The following is a 15,313-nucleotide window of genomic DNA, read 5'->3' as shown; positions in this document are numbered from 1 at the left end:
CCAAATAACGTATACAGCATGCTATATCTTGCGTAAAAAAAGAAGGGAACTAAAACTATATACACGAATTTACTTTTGGAAAAAGAAACAGGAAATATGAGCTAACAAATTGAAAATGGTTACTTATCAGTGGTGAGTGAAGACAACTGAAAGGTGAAAGGGATGGGAACAAGACTTCCCAGAAAGCACCTTTTAGCATATTCTTGCATTTTGGACCCTGTATATTTTGAAAATAAAGTTAAATCAGAAGAAAGGGTGTGGGGAGCTATTAATAGATGGGGACTGAAGGAGGCCTAAAATGCAGGTTTCAGAGTGCTAGCATGACATGGACTTAATTCAGCGTTAACTAGCAAATTATCTAATGGCTCTTCAATGGGCTCTTATTCATGAAATGTTTGTGTTGACATTATCTGGAGGAGCAGATGGAGTTGGTCTTACAGAGACATTCTATTTCATGAACTCTGAGCCCCATTTGATTCAGGAAAATTTATGATAGGATAATTTGCAGGTTGATCAATATTGTAAAACTATCCAGGTTTTGTATACAATCCACAGTTGTATTTTCAAATCTTTGTTACTTATTAGGTTTTCTTAACTGAAATTTTTGATGTATCAATAGCTCATACCATTTTGAAATTGTCCCTACCCCTCTTAAATGTTTTCAGTACTGTAATCCAGAAAATCTTGTTGATCATTGATTTGGGTACTGATTTCCATTTATTAGACATAGAAGCTTTTCCATGTGCAGACATTTCAAAATTTGCGTCTGAATACATTTAATGAAAGATGACATTTAAATCACATATATGAAGTTTTCTAAAGATAATATTCTCATCTAGCTTCACCCTGCCAAATATATTGCTCTATCACAAAGTGGAGAGCTAAAGTTAACACTTAGCTGCATGCATGCTAAGTTGCTTCAGTTGTCTGACTCTTCGCGACACTATGGACTGCAGCCCACCAGGCTCTTCTGTCCATGGGATTCTCCAGGCAAGAACACTGGAGTGGGTTGCCATGCCCTCCTCCAGGACATCTTCCTGACCCAGGGATTGAACCTGTGTCTCTTATGCCTCCTGGACTGGCAGGCGGGTTCTTTACCACTAGCGCCACCTGTGTATTTGCTTTCTCTTTTCTCCCCTTACTCTTAAGTTATCTCTGGGCATTTGTGAAAGTAGGTGTAATTCAGAGTATTGCTTTGTGTTAACCATACCTTTAATCTATTTGAAACCATCATACACTTACTTACACCTGATTATAAATACTTTAAAAGTGTGCTTATGTTCATGAGGAAACTCTTTGTTGTTCATATTAAGACATATTCCAATTTTAAAAAATTATTAAAAATAGTAATAAAAAAGACATGTTTAATCACTTGGCACTAAGATCATGGCATCCAGTTCCATAACTTTATGGCAAATAGATGAGGAAAAAGTGGAACCAGTGGCATTTTATTTTCTTGGGCTCCAAAATCACTGCGGATGGTGACTGCAGCCATGACATTAAAAGACGCTTGCCCCTTGGAAGAAAAGCTATGATAAACCTAGACAGCATATTAAAATGCAGAGATATCACTTTGCCAACAAAGGTCCGTATAGTCAAAGCTATGGTTTTTCCAGTAGTTGTGTATGGATGTGAGTGTTGGACCATAAAGAAGGCTGAGCACCGAAGAGTTGATGCTTTCAAACTGTGGGGCTGGAGAAGACTCTTGAGAGTCCCTTGGACAACAAGATCAAATCAGTCAATTCTAAAGATCAACCCTGAATGTTCAGTGGAAGGGCTGATGCTGAAGGTGAAGCTCCAATACTTTGGCCACCTGACTCAAAAGAGGCTACTCATTGGAAAAGACCCTGATGCTGGGAAAGACTGAGGGCAGGAGGAGGGGGGTGATGGAGGATGAGATGGTTGGATGGCATCATTGATTCAATGGACATGAGTTTGAGCAAACTCCAGAAGATGGTGAAGGACAAGAAAGCATGGCATGCTTCAGTCCGTGGGGTCACAGAGTTGAACGTGACTTAGCAATTGAACAACACATGGCACTGGAAAGTTTTTAAACACTGAAAGAACTGTGACTCCACATCTTTTTCAAGTTGGTATCCTTTAAGTTTTCATATTTTGAATATTTTAAATCAGATTCCCACCTTAAACTAGATTGGTAAGCAGTAGTCAGATCGAGTTTAAAAAATGCACATACCTCTTTACATTGAGAAGATTACTTTATTTCTTGAAGTTTATTTGGTTTAGTTCCTTTCTTGATGTTAGTTTCTTGAGGCCATTATTTGGTTTTAGGATGGGTACAACTTGGTAGACATCACTAAGTCTTAACAGGAATTTCCCTTTCCTCTCTCATTTCCACTTTAATTCATTGTTTGCATTTCCATCCTGATAATTCGCCATCTTTTCCAACCATGATTGTGGACCCTAGTGCAACCTAAACCCATGCTTCCTTCCCATTCTACAGAGTGCAACAATCTAGGAGTATGATGTTAGAAGATCAGTACTACTTCCAACATGCTTCTTTTTAAGACCAACTTAACTACTATGGCATATATCCCAGCTTGCTCACAATGGCCTCATTTGGGGATTGATGCCGTATCCAATTGCTAATAGCACTGTCCCCTTTCGATCTCAAAGGGGTTCTGGTTTGGACTATAAAAATGTCAGCCTACTTACAGGTTATACATTTTAAGACATTTTTCCTGTTAAAGAAATATTTGAAATGAAGTTTCTTTCAAGCATGGCTATGGAGTAAACACTCAGAATTCCTCTTTCTTTGCAGTGAGAGGTAGAATAGCATTTGCTCTGGAGTCAGATCAACATAGTTGCAATCTTAACTTCAATACTTAATAACCACAAACCTTGGGCAAGTTACATGATCTCTCTTTGCCTCATTTACTTAGCTGTAAGATGTGGCTAAAACAGCAGTCCCTAACCTTTTTGGCACCAGGGTTTCAAGGAAGAAAATTTTTTCATGGACGTGGGAGAGAGGGTGGTTCAGGTGGTAATGAGTGATGGGGAGCTATGGAGAGCAGATGGAGCTTTGCTCACATCCTACCTGTACCACCCAGTTCATAACAGGCTACAGACCGGCAGCAGTCTGCGACTTCGGGGTTGGGGATCCCTGGGCTAAAACATACCTCAGAGGGTCACTGTAAGGACTAAAAATAAAAATACTGTGCTTTGCACATAGTATCTTTGCTGTTGTTGTTCAGTCACTAAGTTGTACCCAACTCTGCAACCCCAAGGACTGCAGCATGCCAGGTTCCTCTGTCCTCCACTATCTCCCCAAGTTTACTCAAATTCATGTCCATTGATTTGGTGATGATATCATCTCTAGAGATGATATCATCTCCAGGTATCTTTAGGCCATATGAAAAAATACTATCCTCATTTTCCTGCTCAACTAAAAAGTATGTCTTCCTTTCAATACCAAAATACTATCAATACATGGGTTGCTTCACGGTGTGGTGGTGGTTGGTGCTTTACTTGCTAAGTCGTGTCTAATTCATTGTGACCCCATGGACTGGAGCCCACCAGGCTCCTCTGTCCATGGGATTTCCTAGGGAAGAATATTGGAATGGGTTGTCATTTCCTACTCGAGGGGATCTTCCTGATCGAACCCAGGTCTCCTGTATTGCAGGCGGATTCTTGACTGAGCCGCCAGAGATGCCACTTCATGGTATATATAGGAAACTATTGGTTACTGTGTGAAGCACTCAAGACCATGACACAGTGTTTAAAATTGATGACTGAGTTATTTCACAATGACCAATGTAATTGAATCCCAGTGCTTTTGGAAAGACCAGTGACTCCATCATCCCTCAAATTCAATACCTTTTCGCATCCACTGTGATCCAGTTGTTGCTCCCCAGGCAAATGTCACCATCTTGTGCTAAACCCAAAGAAATCCACTTAATCCTCATCTTTGCAACAGGGTATGGTCACTTTTGAAAACTTAGTTTGTCTAGTATCACCTTGGCTTTCTTCTCCACTGCAATCTCCTCTCCTCTTATATGCTGGCGTTCTTAAGTGGGTATTTGATCTCTCTCTCCTCACCATACAGTTCTTATATGATTTCCTCTGGCACCACCTTGATTATGGACATATAGATACATGGCTCTGGTTCAAGCTTCTCCTCATTCCAACTACTTGGATGCACTACAAGCAATTCTGTTCTTACTTCCTATTCTAGTTAGAAGCACTCCCCCCCCACACACACACAGGTAGACATCTAATTGGTCCTGTGAACTTTGTCTTTCAAATCTGTGCTCGTTTGCAAACTCACAACATCCAAAGTTAAAAGTCCAAATCAGTTCTTCCTTGAATTTCCATGTTTTAGAAATATCCCTTGGGCAGACATGTGGAAGACAAAGAGTGTGCTAAAGCAGGCAAGAAGACTACTGCAAATTCAATGCTGTTTTTGCTTAATTCTGTGGATGGGTCCACAGTAACTACAGGGTAAAGTGTAAACATCTATCATGGAATAGCAGGCTTCCTATCCCTCCAGTTGCCTTTAACATTATTCTAACCCCTTAGTTCCCAAATTCTCTTGCTCTAGGTGTGATATAAATCCTGCTGAAATGCAAGCCGTAATACTACTCACCCTTCTTGTTATCTCTTCTTGGTTTTGTTTGGCATATTAATGTGAATCTCCCATGAGATGTGTGTATGAAGAGTAGATCACATCTTATGCAGATTCACTTTTTAGGAGATGCTAAATATATTGACTAAATGAAAATACACATGATAATTTAAAGACGTTCTGAGAAGTGGGCACTTCATTTAAGGTAATTTCATAATATTACGTGATCTTTTACTTCAGTTGACTGGTAATTTCAAAGTTCCAACTGTCAAATTACTACTTTGGAAAAGTGACTTGGATTTCAGTTCTAAATGCAGAAGCCAGAATGTTTTAATTGATTTAACTTAAATGAGTTAAACAAGTAGAACTCCTATAATGACAGTGTAAGATTACTGTTTAGCTGGTGACAATGGGAAAAAAATATGGTTTAATTCCCACTTTCTGGGTCAACATTTTTTTTTAATACACTGTATTAGCTTCTTTCTCTAAACAATGTGTGTGTGTGTTAGGATGTTATTAAGGCACCCAGATAGAATGTGGTTAGGGGGATTTATCTATACAAGCAGTAAAAAGAATAAAAAAAACCCCATTCTATATTTTCTGAAACCTAAAAAATGTACATTATAAAAGCTGTTAAATTGATGAAAAGAAAGCAGTTTACATAAGAGTTTGTTCATCTACTTATACTTCAGAGTAATGTTGATATATTTCATTTGTCTTCTATTCTCTTACCCATTCAAAGATTAAGTGAGCAAGTATTACTCTTGTTATTTAACTTTCAAATATGTACTTAGTTAACACCACTAACTTACTTTTAAACGTCAGACAACTTATGTTAATCTTGGCAATAAACTATATCTTAATAAAATGATAGAAAATAAGACATGTTAGTAAGATAAAGTAGAAATGGTTAAGGAACATTTAAGCATAGCTTTAGCATTCTGATAATCTTTGCTTCTGGATAGCTACCTTGCCAATGTTTTTCTTTAAAGTATAGCTGATTTACAATGTTGTGTTAATTTGATTTGTAATTTTTATTTGCAAAAATGTTTGTCTTGAGTTCTTTTAAAAATATCAGTGGTTAAACATCTTAAGCAGCACTTAGACAAGCACTCTTGCTTCTTCACTAAAACACATTTGCAATTATTTCCTTCTGAAATTGTTAAGAGATGACTGCTGCTAGTAGATTTTCAAGTTCAATATTTACCAAATTATTAACTAATTGGATAAAATGTCTCCATGCTTTCAAGCCTTCAAACTGTTTCTAGGAGGACAACATACTCCAAAACTATCTGAAAAAGAGAACTTGTTAATCCAATCAGCATAGCATTTCACCAGATAGGATTATAAATTCTCTTTAGTTACATATAATTTCACTTAGAGCATTCTCTATGCTTCTTCACTAAATATTCCTGGAAAAACCTTAGAAAGAGCAGCATGATAAAATGAGAATATGTGTCAAATGCAAGGTACACTATAATATGAAATAGTATTGTTAATTAGAAGTGATTCTGTAAGGCTAATACAGCTTACTCTATTTTACTACTGCTACAGAACTGAAAGACTCCCTCCCCTGCCCATATCATGTCATGCAAGCAGGAAAGCATGAAATGTCAAAACTGCCTAACATTAAAAAATAAGTCTCTTAATTTATTTGCATTCTAAAATAGAGCCCCTCACCTGAATCTCTTTTCCATTAGAAAATACTAATAAATATGTACAGGATTTGTCAAGCCCATATAACATGCCCTTTAAAACTTTAAGTTCAATCACTATTTGTTTTCTACTATTATACTACATTTTGGCAGCATCTGTTTATTGGTCTGTCATTGCAGAATTGCAACTTAACAATAAACCAGTCTGACATTTTAGGTCTTGAAGATACATACCATATATATTTCTTTAAAAATAATCATACTTTTGTAAGCAATACTTTACAGTAGACACCTCAAAAATCTACCATAGATGGGAAACTTAAAACGAGAAAAATTTAAGTTCTAAATCTTTATACATATATATCCAGATTTCTATATATATTATATATACATACACAAGTATATATAAAATATATATAATCAGATTTGAAAAATGAACAAAAACTGGGCACTGTACATAAAGTCTTTTTGAAACTCAAACAATAGAAAACTCTTTAAACATTAAACAATTTTAATAAAAGTTTCTGTACAATGCTAAGCAGTTTTATTTACACATAGAAAATGTAATAGGAGTAGTGTTTGAAATTACAGAACTCCTTAAAATTTCAATGGCAGGTAAATCTGGAAAAAATAACAGCATTCCATTCACAAATATTTTCAAGCAATAAATACGTATTTATAAATAGTGTAAATTTACATCAGGATTAGAAACAAAAATCACAAATCTGAAGTTTATTCCTTAGTCTATGTGCAATCCAATATCTTTGTGACTTGGCTGTTAATTTTTTAAACATTTTATTTAGGAACCAGAAGTGTAATAACCGTCATGGTTTCAAAACAAGACAGAAAAACATAAAAGCAGTAAAAAAGTTCCTTACCTAACTTTTCACATTAAAAAAAAGTTGACCAAATAAAGACTTAAAATTTCTAACTACCTTACAAAGAAATGACCAGCTAGGCTAGTATTTTTTTCCAAGGAAAATTCTGAAGAGGGGAAAAGACAGATGAAAACCAATTCGTCAGCCCAGAAATAGAGAAATATAAAAGAGGTTGTCTTCAAGTCAGTAGTCTGTATGATGTTGCCAGTTTTGTCAGATATATACAAAACATGGAAATTATTATTTTGTTTCTGAAGAACAGCTGATCAGCTTTGTGAGAGTCCTGGAGTAGGAGCAAAGCTCTCCCCTGTCCAGTTGGTTGACACTCCGCACTTGGAAGGTTGCATAGACACAGTTTTCAGCCAGCAGCCTTACGAGATAGCTACAAAAACCAGTGGTGCAGAACTGGGTTACTTCCTGAATAGCAGAAAAGGTCTCATTTAATGTCCATGGAACAATATCAAGATGAGGAGGATGGTAATGGAGGAGCCTGAAAATGACAAGTAAAGTATGTTACTTTGGTATATAAATTGTTAATAGTGTTTCCGAGCTCAAGGCTACAAACATGGTCTGTGTATAAAGGTAGGGGAAATAACAATTCTCAAGAAAGTTCAACTGCCTGCCACACTCTGTCCAGTATAACCTCCGTTACTGCCCCCAACCTGGCCAATTTTCCTAAGACCATTACCCTACTTAGTGTCCCCTACATTTTGGTACTTCACCAATTAGTCAAAAACTCTTAAAATGTTACTAGGTTGACCATTTTTTGAAATTGCTTAAAATTTAAAAGAAGGCTTGTAAAAAATAATATAACAAATCAATTACAACTTCCTTGGTGACTTGCTTCAGAACCTAATTCAACTAGATAATAATTTTAACAGGTGATTTTCTTCTTCTTCAAGCAATCTTGAAGACTATTCAAATGAAAATACCAGAAGCTAAACTTCAAAAATTCAGTTTCTGACCACATATGTAAGAGAAAAACTATTGAAGGAATTCAACAATTCATAAATTATGTCTATTTCTTATTCATAAAACTATTGATGTGCTAGAGTAAAATGCTTTCCCCTAAGCATCTGTTTAAAATTTAAAACTGTGTGCAATTTATAAAGGTACTTGAATTTCATAAGGTTATATAACGTACCAAGGAAGTTAAGCTCCATCAAATATTCTTGTAAAGTTACTATTTCTGGCAAGGACAAGGTTTGAAATAAATAAAATTAGCTCTAAAAGCAAAAGTTATTTAAAAGCATACATACTGACTCATTTTGTGGACACTAATAACCTATGTACACAAACATTTTATCAACTGAGATCAAATGACACAAAGGATGTGACAGTGTTCTAAAAGTACACAAATATTTTAAAATGTAGTTAGTGTGACATTATTTAGGGCTGGTCTCACTCAGGAAGAAAAGTAAAAATAAAATATGTCAATTTCATAGAAATAAATACCTGGAAGTGGAGGAGGGGGGAATATGAGTATTTCCTCATGAAGTATAAGTCAAAGGAAAATTTAAATATTTCATTACCTCCTACTCATCAGGTAGAATAAATCCTGGTGCTTCCCTATCCAGCTAACTATGTACTCACATGTTGGTTTCACTTACTAATGTAAATTGGTCATAGACTTGCATCAGGTCCTCCATTTTGTACTGTTCTAGCACCACAAAATTTTCCAGGTTTCCACTTGTTTTTCTTGCACAATCTTGGCAATGCACTATGTAGGTCTTTCGAGAATTGCTCTCATTAGTGACAAAAAGCAGATTAAAAACCTCCACCTAGTTCATACAAAAGAAAAAGCATTCAATACATACAGCAGTATTTATCTTATTGTACTACTTTACTATATAGAGTTCTACTTTATAAGGAGTTGTGGACAGTGATTACTGATTAAAAGTGGGTACTAAGACAAACATAGCTGTTTAAGAATCTTTAATAGGCTGGGTTTATTTTGTACCAGACCCAAAGACATAGGTGGGACTGCATCTTTAGGGGAGTGACCCAGGGGAATGACACACTCATTAAAACCACTGGCAAAAAGCCTAATTCAAAAGTTTGATTAGTCTGTTTGTTTTAAATTCAAAACATCAGTATACAATCAGATGAAAGTGATCCTTACTTTCCTTCTACTTCTCAATGATAGCACTGTGTATGGATACTTGTCTTTCCCAATAGACTGAGTTCCTCAAAGATGAAGACTATGTTTTACTCATCACTGAAACTCCAGAACTTATCACAGAGCTTAGTGCTTAGCCAAACCTCAAAACAAACTTGATGGATTCAATCATCTCAAATAAAAATCAATGTCAAAATTACACAATTTCAAGGTTTGGAACGGATCATTAATATCTCTGGCTAATATATTCAATGAAAGAAAATTCTCATGACTTCATGTCTTCTTTGAAGTTATGTTAATTACAATCCCAGGGTTAACCATGTTTTGCATTACTATCAATGAGCAATAACAAATAACATAAACCTCAGAATCTGAGTTGGAAAATTTGTGAACATTCTTCAACTTGTCCCTCACTTCTGCCATTTAATGAGTTGTCTTGTGAATTTCACCTTGAAATTATCTTTTTAATTCCTCTCCTTCAATATTCCCACTGCTAGGTTCCAGTTTAGGCCTTAGGATGACAACCTTTAACACCACTGCAATAGCTTATCTCCATCCTCTCCAATCACTTTTCTCTCTGAAATACTTATCCAACTCGGGTACTTGTTCAGAAACTTTTGATGGCTTCAATGATCTCAGAGTTAAGTATCAAACTCCTTAAAATCATTCAAAATGCTCTGCAAACTTCCTACCAACCAAACTCATAAATGGAATTTACATAGTCTGTGTTCTAGTCACACTGAACTATCTACCCTTTTCTGAAGAAACCATTCCATTTCCCATGCTGTTCCTACAGCTCATAAAAACATCCATTCTACTTTTATTTTTTTTATTGGAAAGGAAAACTTGATTTTTTTTAAAAGTTATTTTAATTGGAGGCTAATTACTTTACAATATTGTATTGGGTTTTGCCATACATTAATCTTGATCATTTTTTAGTTGCCTAAAATCATATTCATCCTTAGAGGATGGACTCAAATGTTAATACTTTGGTGAACTCATGCGAACACTAGAAGGGAAAACTCAGGTCATTTTCTCCCCTTAGTGTTTTCCTAACAGTCAGACCAACTTTGCATTCACCATAGTCTCATATATGTAGAACGGTTTATAATTTGTCTTCCCTAAGTAGGATGTAAGCTCCTTCAGAGTAGGTACCACATCTTTGTTTCTGCATCTCTTGCAAGCCTTGGCCACAGGAGAAGATTGACCAACGTACTGTGAATTATACCAGGGAGAACTGAACAATGATCTGCCTGAAACTGTACTGAACTATATCCAGTTTACTGGCAACTGTCTACACCTGGAGTGTTCCCAGTTTAAAATTTCAAGATTTAACTTGACACTTATCATCTGTTAAACACAGCTGTCCCTCAGTATCCATGAGGATTGGTTCCAGGACCTTCCATGGGTACCAAAATCTAAGGATGCTCAAGTCCCTTACAAAAAATGGCATACTAACTGCATATAACCTATGCACATCCTCCTCTATATTTAAATCATCTCTAGATTACCTATAATACCTAAAACAAAATAGTTGTTGGTGTATGGCAAATTTAAGTCATGCTCTTTGGAACTTTTGGAATATCTTCCCAACCCCCAAATATTTTTGATCTGTGGTTGGTTGAATCCATAGATAGGAACCTGTGGATAGGGAGGGTCAAATGTTATCTACCAGATAAATGATTCTAGTAAATACTTTGAGTTAATTCAGTTAATTCACAATTAGTGAAATGGCATTTCACCAGAATAAAGTTTAATATAGTAGTTCAATAATAATATGGAACACAATGTCAATTTCAGTAAAATGCACTGCATAAAAGTACATTAAAAAATAACTAAAGAGAAACCAAAACTGGAGAGGTAAGAGGTTTAGAAAACAACTGAATAAGAACAATTATTTACCTCACAAATGCTACAGTAATGTGCTGGTTCTTCCTTTGTTCGCCCATGCCATATAATCTCTTTTCCTGCAGCAATGAGAGCTTCCCTCAATGTCTGACACTGCTTCAGAGTTCTCAGAAGACAATACCTAGAGTGTGGGGGAAAGTTACTTGTGACCAGCAACTGAATATTGAATATTTTCAGCATGAAGGAAGTAATGCCAAGAGATTCTAATATCTGTAACTTCATTTTTATTTCATCAATTTCTCAGATATCCTCCAATTTAAAAAATAAGACTAATGCTTAGCAGGTCTGACAATGACAGTTATCATTTAAAGTTGAGAATAATTGGCATCTGAATATCAAAATATAACAACCTGACCCCTTGGTTAAATATAAGTTGCTAATTTGGGCTCTTATTTGGGCAAGCCAATTAACCTCTTTGGGAGTCAATGTCTCACCCTTGAAACAAGGGTCTGAATCCAAGATGTGAATTCTATGATTTTAAATAAAGTAGGAAAGCACATTATTTCTATCAATACTACCTAGACACTTATAAATAGCATCACTAATACGGTTGCTTCTGAAACTTTTGATATCTAAGCAAAAAAGTATTTATGGATAATAGTCACCACACAATACAAAAATGGTTTCACTGTAGTGTTGAAGACACTAAATTCCCTGATTTTGACTTGAATACTGTGAAATCTTTCATTCATATTAACATAATTGAACTTTCCTTATAATTTACACGTTTTCTAAACTCATGCTAATGATACAGTAAATTCTCACGATTTTTGGTTTTCTATAGTTTGCTATCATTACTTGGAGTTGTTTGCTAAGTTCTCTTACTCTCCTGTGAATCTTAGAGGCTCAGGTTCTTCATTTGAATAGAGAAACACTAGATGATCTGTATGGCACTTTTCAGCTCTAACAGTTGGAGACAATGAAAACACCCTAAAGAAAAGGAAATGGGTTTAGCAACTGAATGCTGTTTGAAAGTAAAGATCTTATCTGTTTTATGCATAGTCTACTCAGTGCTTAGGACGGTATGACTATGGAACTACTAATATTTAAAGTATGATAAATTATAGCATTTTAAATTTCTCTTAATTTATATTTCCTTGCTATTTCATAAGTTACTAGGTTAAAATACTATAACTTATCAGAACCCACATAAGTTAAAAGCCAGTGTAAAAAAAAGATGATTAAAGATAGTCTGATAACTTATTTAATAAACAAAAAGCAATATCAACTTTACAGTTCTAAGGCAAATCCCTTAAGTATCATATAGCAATTCTTAAATGTTTAACTTATTTATGAACAAAATAATGCTTTAAGACTATGGTTGCAAGTCAAAGCTAAGGGGTGTGTGTGTGTGGGTGTGTGGGGTGTGTGGGGTGTGTGTGTGTGTGTGTAGCTATACCAGGGGAGGAACAAGTAAAAATCTAGAACATGGCAAAAACAGAGAACATATAAACTCAGGCTTTGCTGCTAGTTCTTTTAACAGTACCTGCTTCTCCATTTTTCCCTCCCTGTGTCCCATACACTTCTCACTGAAGACACTGATCTAACTGAATAAGTTTTTAAAGCAGGGCTTCACAATAAGGTCTTTTTCACAGGAAAATAACGCCCAAAACTCGGCAGATATCTTTGGAGATTTATAGCCTCCACTAGGCTCCCACGTGGGAAAATAAACAAACATAATAAAAATGAATAATTAAAAATAAGAACCAGACAGGAAGCATGGTATTAGATACTTGGCACATATTATACCATTTAAGGCTGGTGCAGGAGGCACTGTTACTTCCCCTCTACAAATAAGGAAACTAGGGCACTAGGACCCAGAGAAGCTGATACTATAAAACTACTTTTGAGTAGTTGGACTGTTGTTGTTTATTTGTTCAGTTGTGTCTGACTCTTTGAGACCCTAAGACTGTAGGCCGCCAGGCTCCTCTGTCCATGGGATTTCCTAGGCAAGAATACTGGAGTGGGTTGCTATTTCTTTCTTCAGGGGATCTTCGGGGCCCATGGATCAACCTTGCATTTCCTACATTTGACGGGTGGATTCTTTATCACTGAGCCACCTGGGAAGCCCTATTGGGCTAGGGGTTTGTAAAAGCAAAAATCTCGTTTCCCCTCACTATCTTACACTGTACTATCATCTTTCTGGTCTCCTTTCACATCTTCTTACCCACCCGCCGCCTTCTCTTTTGAAGATGAGGTTCTCAATCAGCACAGTTCTCCCTCCACAAACACAGAGCATCGGTTCTGTGGAGTCTTACTCCACTCTTTACTCAGCAAATGAACTTTCAGTTCCAATGCTACTACTTTGGCAGGTAGATTGCAGTTTATAATTTATGCAGTTTATAATTTACAATAGTTTCATTTAGAAAAAAGGTAATATACTACTCTTCTGCAAACAATAAAGGGTTAGAGCTAAGGCTGCTAAGAATAAATCCTAAGCCAACAGTATTTTGCTTCTGAAATCACAGCTCCAGAATTTTTATTTTGTGAGATACAGGAATCTAAGAAAACCAACAGCTCTATTAATCTGATTTGACAATGAATAACCAAATTGCGGTTTCCCCTTTGCCCTTATGTTTTTTCCTTAACAGTAAAATTTTTTGTTCCTTCCCATTTTCAAAAGGTAGTGGTTGGAATAGAAGAAGAATTGAGGGAGACAGAGGCTCTTCTGGAGTCCACAGCAATGAGCAGGTCCTCAAGAAGGAATCTGATTTAACTGAAGGGCAGGGGAAAATAAATAGAAAATAAAGAGATTTAAGGAAAAGATCCTAAGAAAGATACACATATAATAAGTCAAAATTTGACTTAACAGTAATCTGTTCTGCTTTGAATAATCCCAGACTGATTTTATATGAAGACAATGTTTGAGTGTAATGAGGAGCTAAAAAGTAAAAGTCAAATAAAATAAGGGTTGCAGTTTCCTCATTTTAGTTTTGCGGAATTTTAATAAGTTTATTGCATAGCAATTAAGAATTCAATTTGTTGAACCTATCTATGAAACAGCAACAGATTCACAGACATGGTGAACAGATTTGTGACTGCTAAAGGGGGAGGGGGAGGGGAATTGGGGAGGGATGGACTAGGAATTTGGAGTTAGTAAATGTAAACTATTACATATAGAATGGATAAATGACAAGGTCCTACGTATAGCACAGGTAACTCTATTCAATATCTTGAGATAAATCATAATGGAAAAAGACTGTAAGAAAGAAATATACATGTGTATAACTGGGACTTCCCTGGAGGTTCAGTGGTTAAGACTCCACGCTTCCAATGCAGGGGGCACGGGTCTGATCCCTGGATGGGGAACTAAGATCTCACATGCTGAAAGGTATGGCTGCTAACTACATATATATAACTAAATCACTTTGCTATATGGCAGAAATTAACACAACACTGCAAATCAACTATATTTCAATAAAAAAATATTCAATCTGTCAAAAAGCAAAATAATAAATTACTAGCAAAAAGTTTAAGAAGATAGAAGATGCTGTTTCAAATGCATCTTAGGGACGGGGTCAGAAATTTCAGTGTTTCAGGAGCTAGGGAAGTTGGGAATCAAACTTCCCTTTAACCTTGCAAGATCAGTCAGGATCAATCTGGTTTTAGGACTAATGTTTTCAGTTGTTTGGCTAAAAGACTACACAAAAAGAAAGGGGTATTAAAAGGCAGATTTGGCTTGGAAGAAAATCACAAGAGGCTGACTGAGGGCTGGATGTATTTGAGGTTATAGAGAAGAACATAATCCAACCAAAAACCCATTTGGCAAAAATGAAACCTTAAGTGGGATGGAATTTTAGAAAATGGCTTACCGTAGGCAATAGAAATGAAAATATACTTGAAATATTATAATAAAAAAACTGAAGACAATGAGGACAAATGATTATACACAGTATATTCATAAATCAATACATTAGGCAAAAGACAGACAAACTTAGTATGTCATGGATGCTAAAAGGAGAGGGAGGTAGAACTCACAAAAGTTTTCATAAAGAAGTTGCCAATTAAAAAAAAGCAGTAAGAAGTTGCCGATTTAGATGAGACAGGAAGGAGAAGTGGGAGGAGGGCACCTTCCAGGCAAAAGGAATTCCATGAGCAAAGGTAGTGTGGGGATTATTTGGGGACTAAACAATGGTTTTTAGGACTTTAATCTAGGGATGAGGTTTCTGGA

At 35.9% G+C, this 15,313-nt stretch overlaps 1 protein-coding gene across 15 annotated transcripts in view; it reads right to left on the bottom strand.

Annotated features, from left to right (window-relative positions):
- Positions 1 to 6,381: 6,381 nt before the first annotated feature.
- Positions 6,382 to 15,313, bottom strand: part of KDM6A (lysine demethylase 6A) — a 179,744-nt gene continuing 170,812 nt past the window's right edge. For 7 of the 15 annotated variants that reach the window (XM_070461816.1, XM_070461817.1, XM_020877341.2 and 4 more), the window contains 4 exons: positions 11,968 to 12,072; positions 11,137 to 11,263; positions 8,726 to 8,896; positions 6,382 to 7,605 (listed from right to left, as the gene is read on the bottom strand). In XM_070461816.1, coding sequence (XP_070317917.1) covers positions 7,576 to 7,605; positions 8,726 to 8,896; positions 11,137 to 11,263; positions 11,968 to 12,072 — 433 coding nt within the window. In that variant the 3' untranslated portion in view covers positions 6,382 to 7,575. The other 8 variants (XM_020877340.2, XM_020877342.2, XM_020877344.2 and 5 more) reach the window with 2 other exon arrangements.

The sequence above is a fragment of the Odocoileus virginianus genome, chromosome X (genome assembly GCF_023699985.2).
Source record: "Odocoileus virginianus isolate 20LAN1187 ecotype Illinois chromosome X, Ovbor_1.2, whole genome shotgun sequence".
Taxonomy (NCBI): Eukaryota; Metazoa; Chordata; class Mammalia; order Artiodactyla; family Cervidae; genus Odocoileus; species Odocoileus virginianus.
The sequence above is the reverse complement of the archived record's forward strand: the minus strand, read 5'-3'. Positions and strand labels throughout refer to the sequence as shown.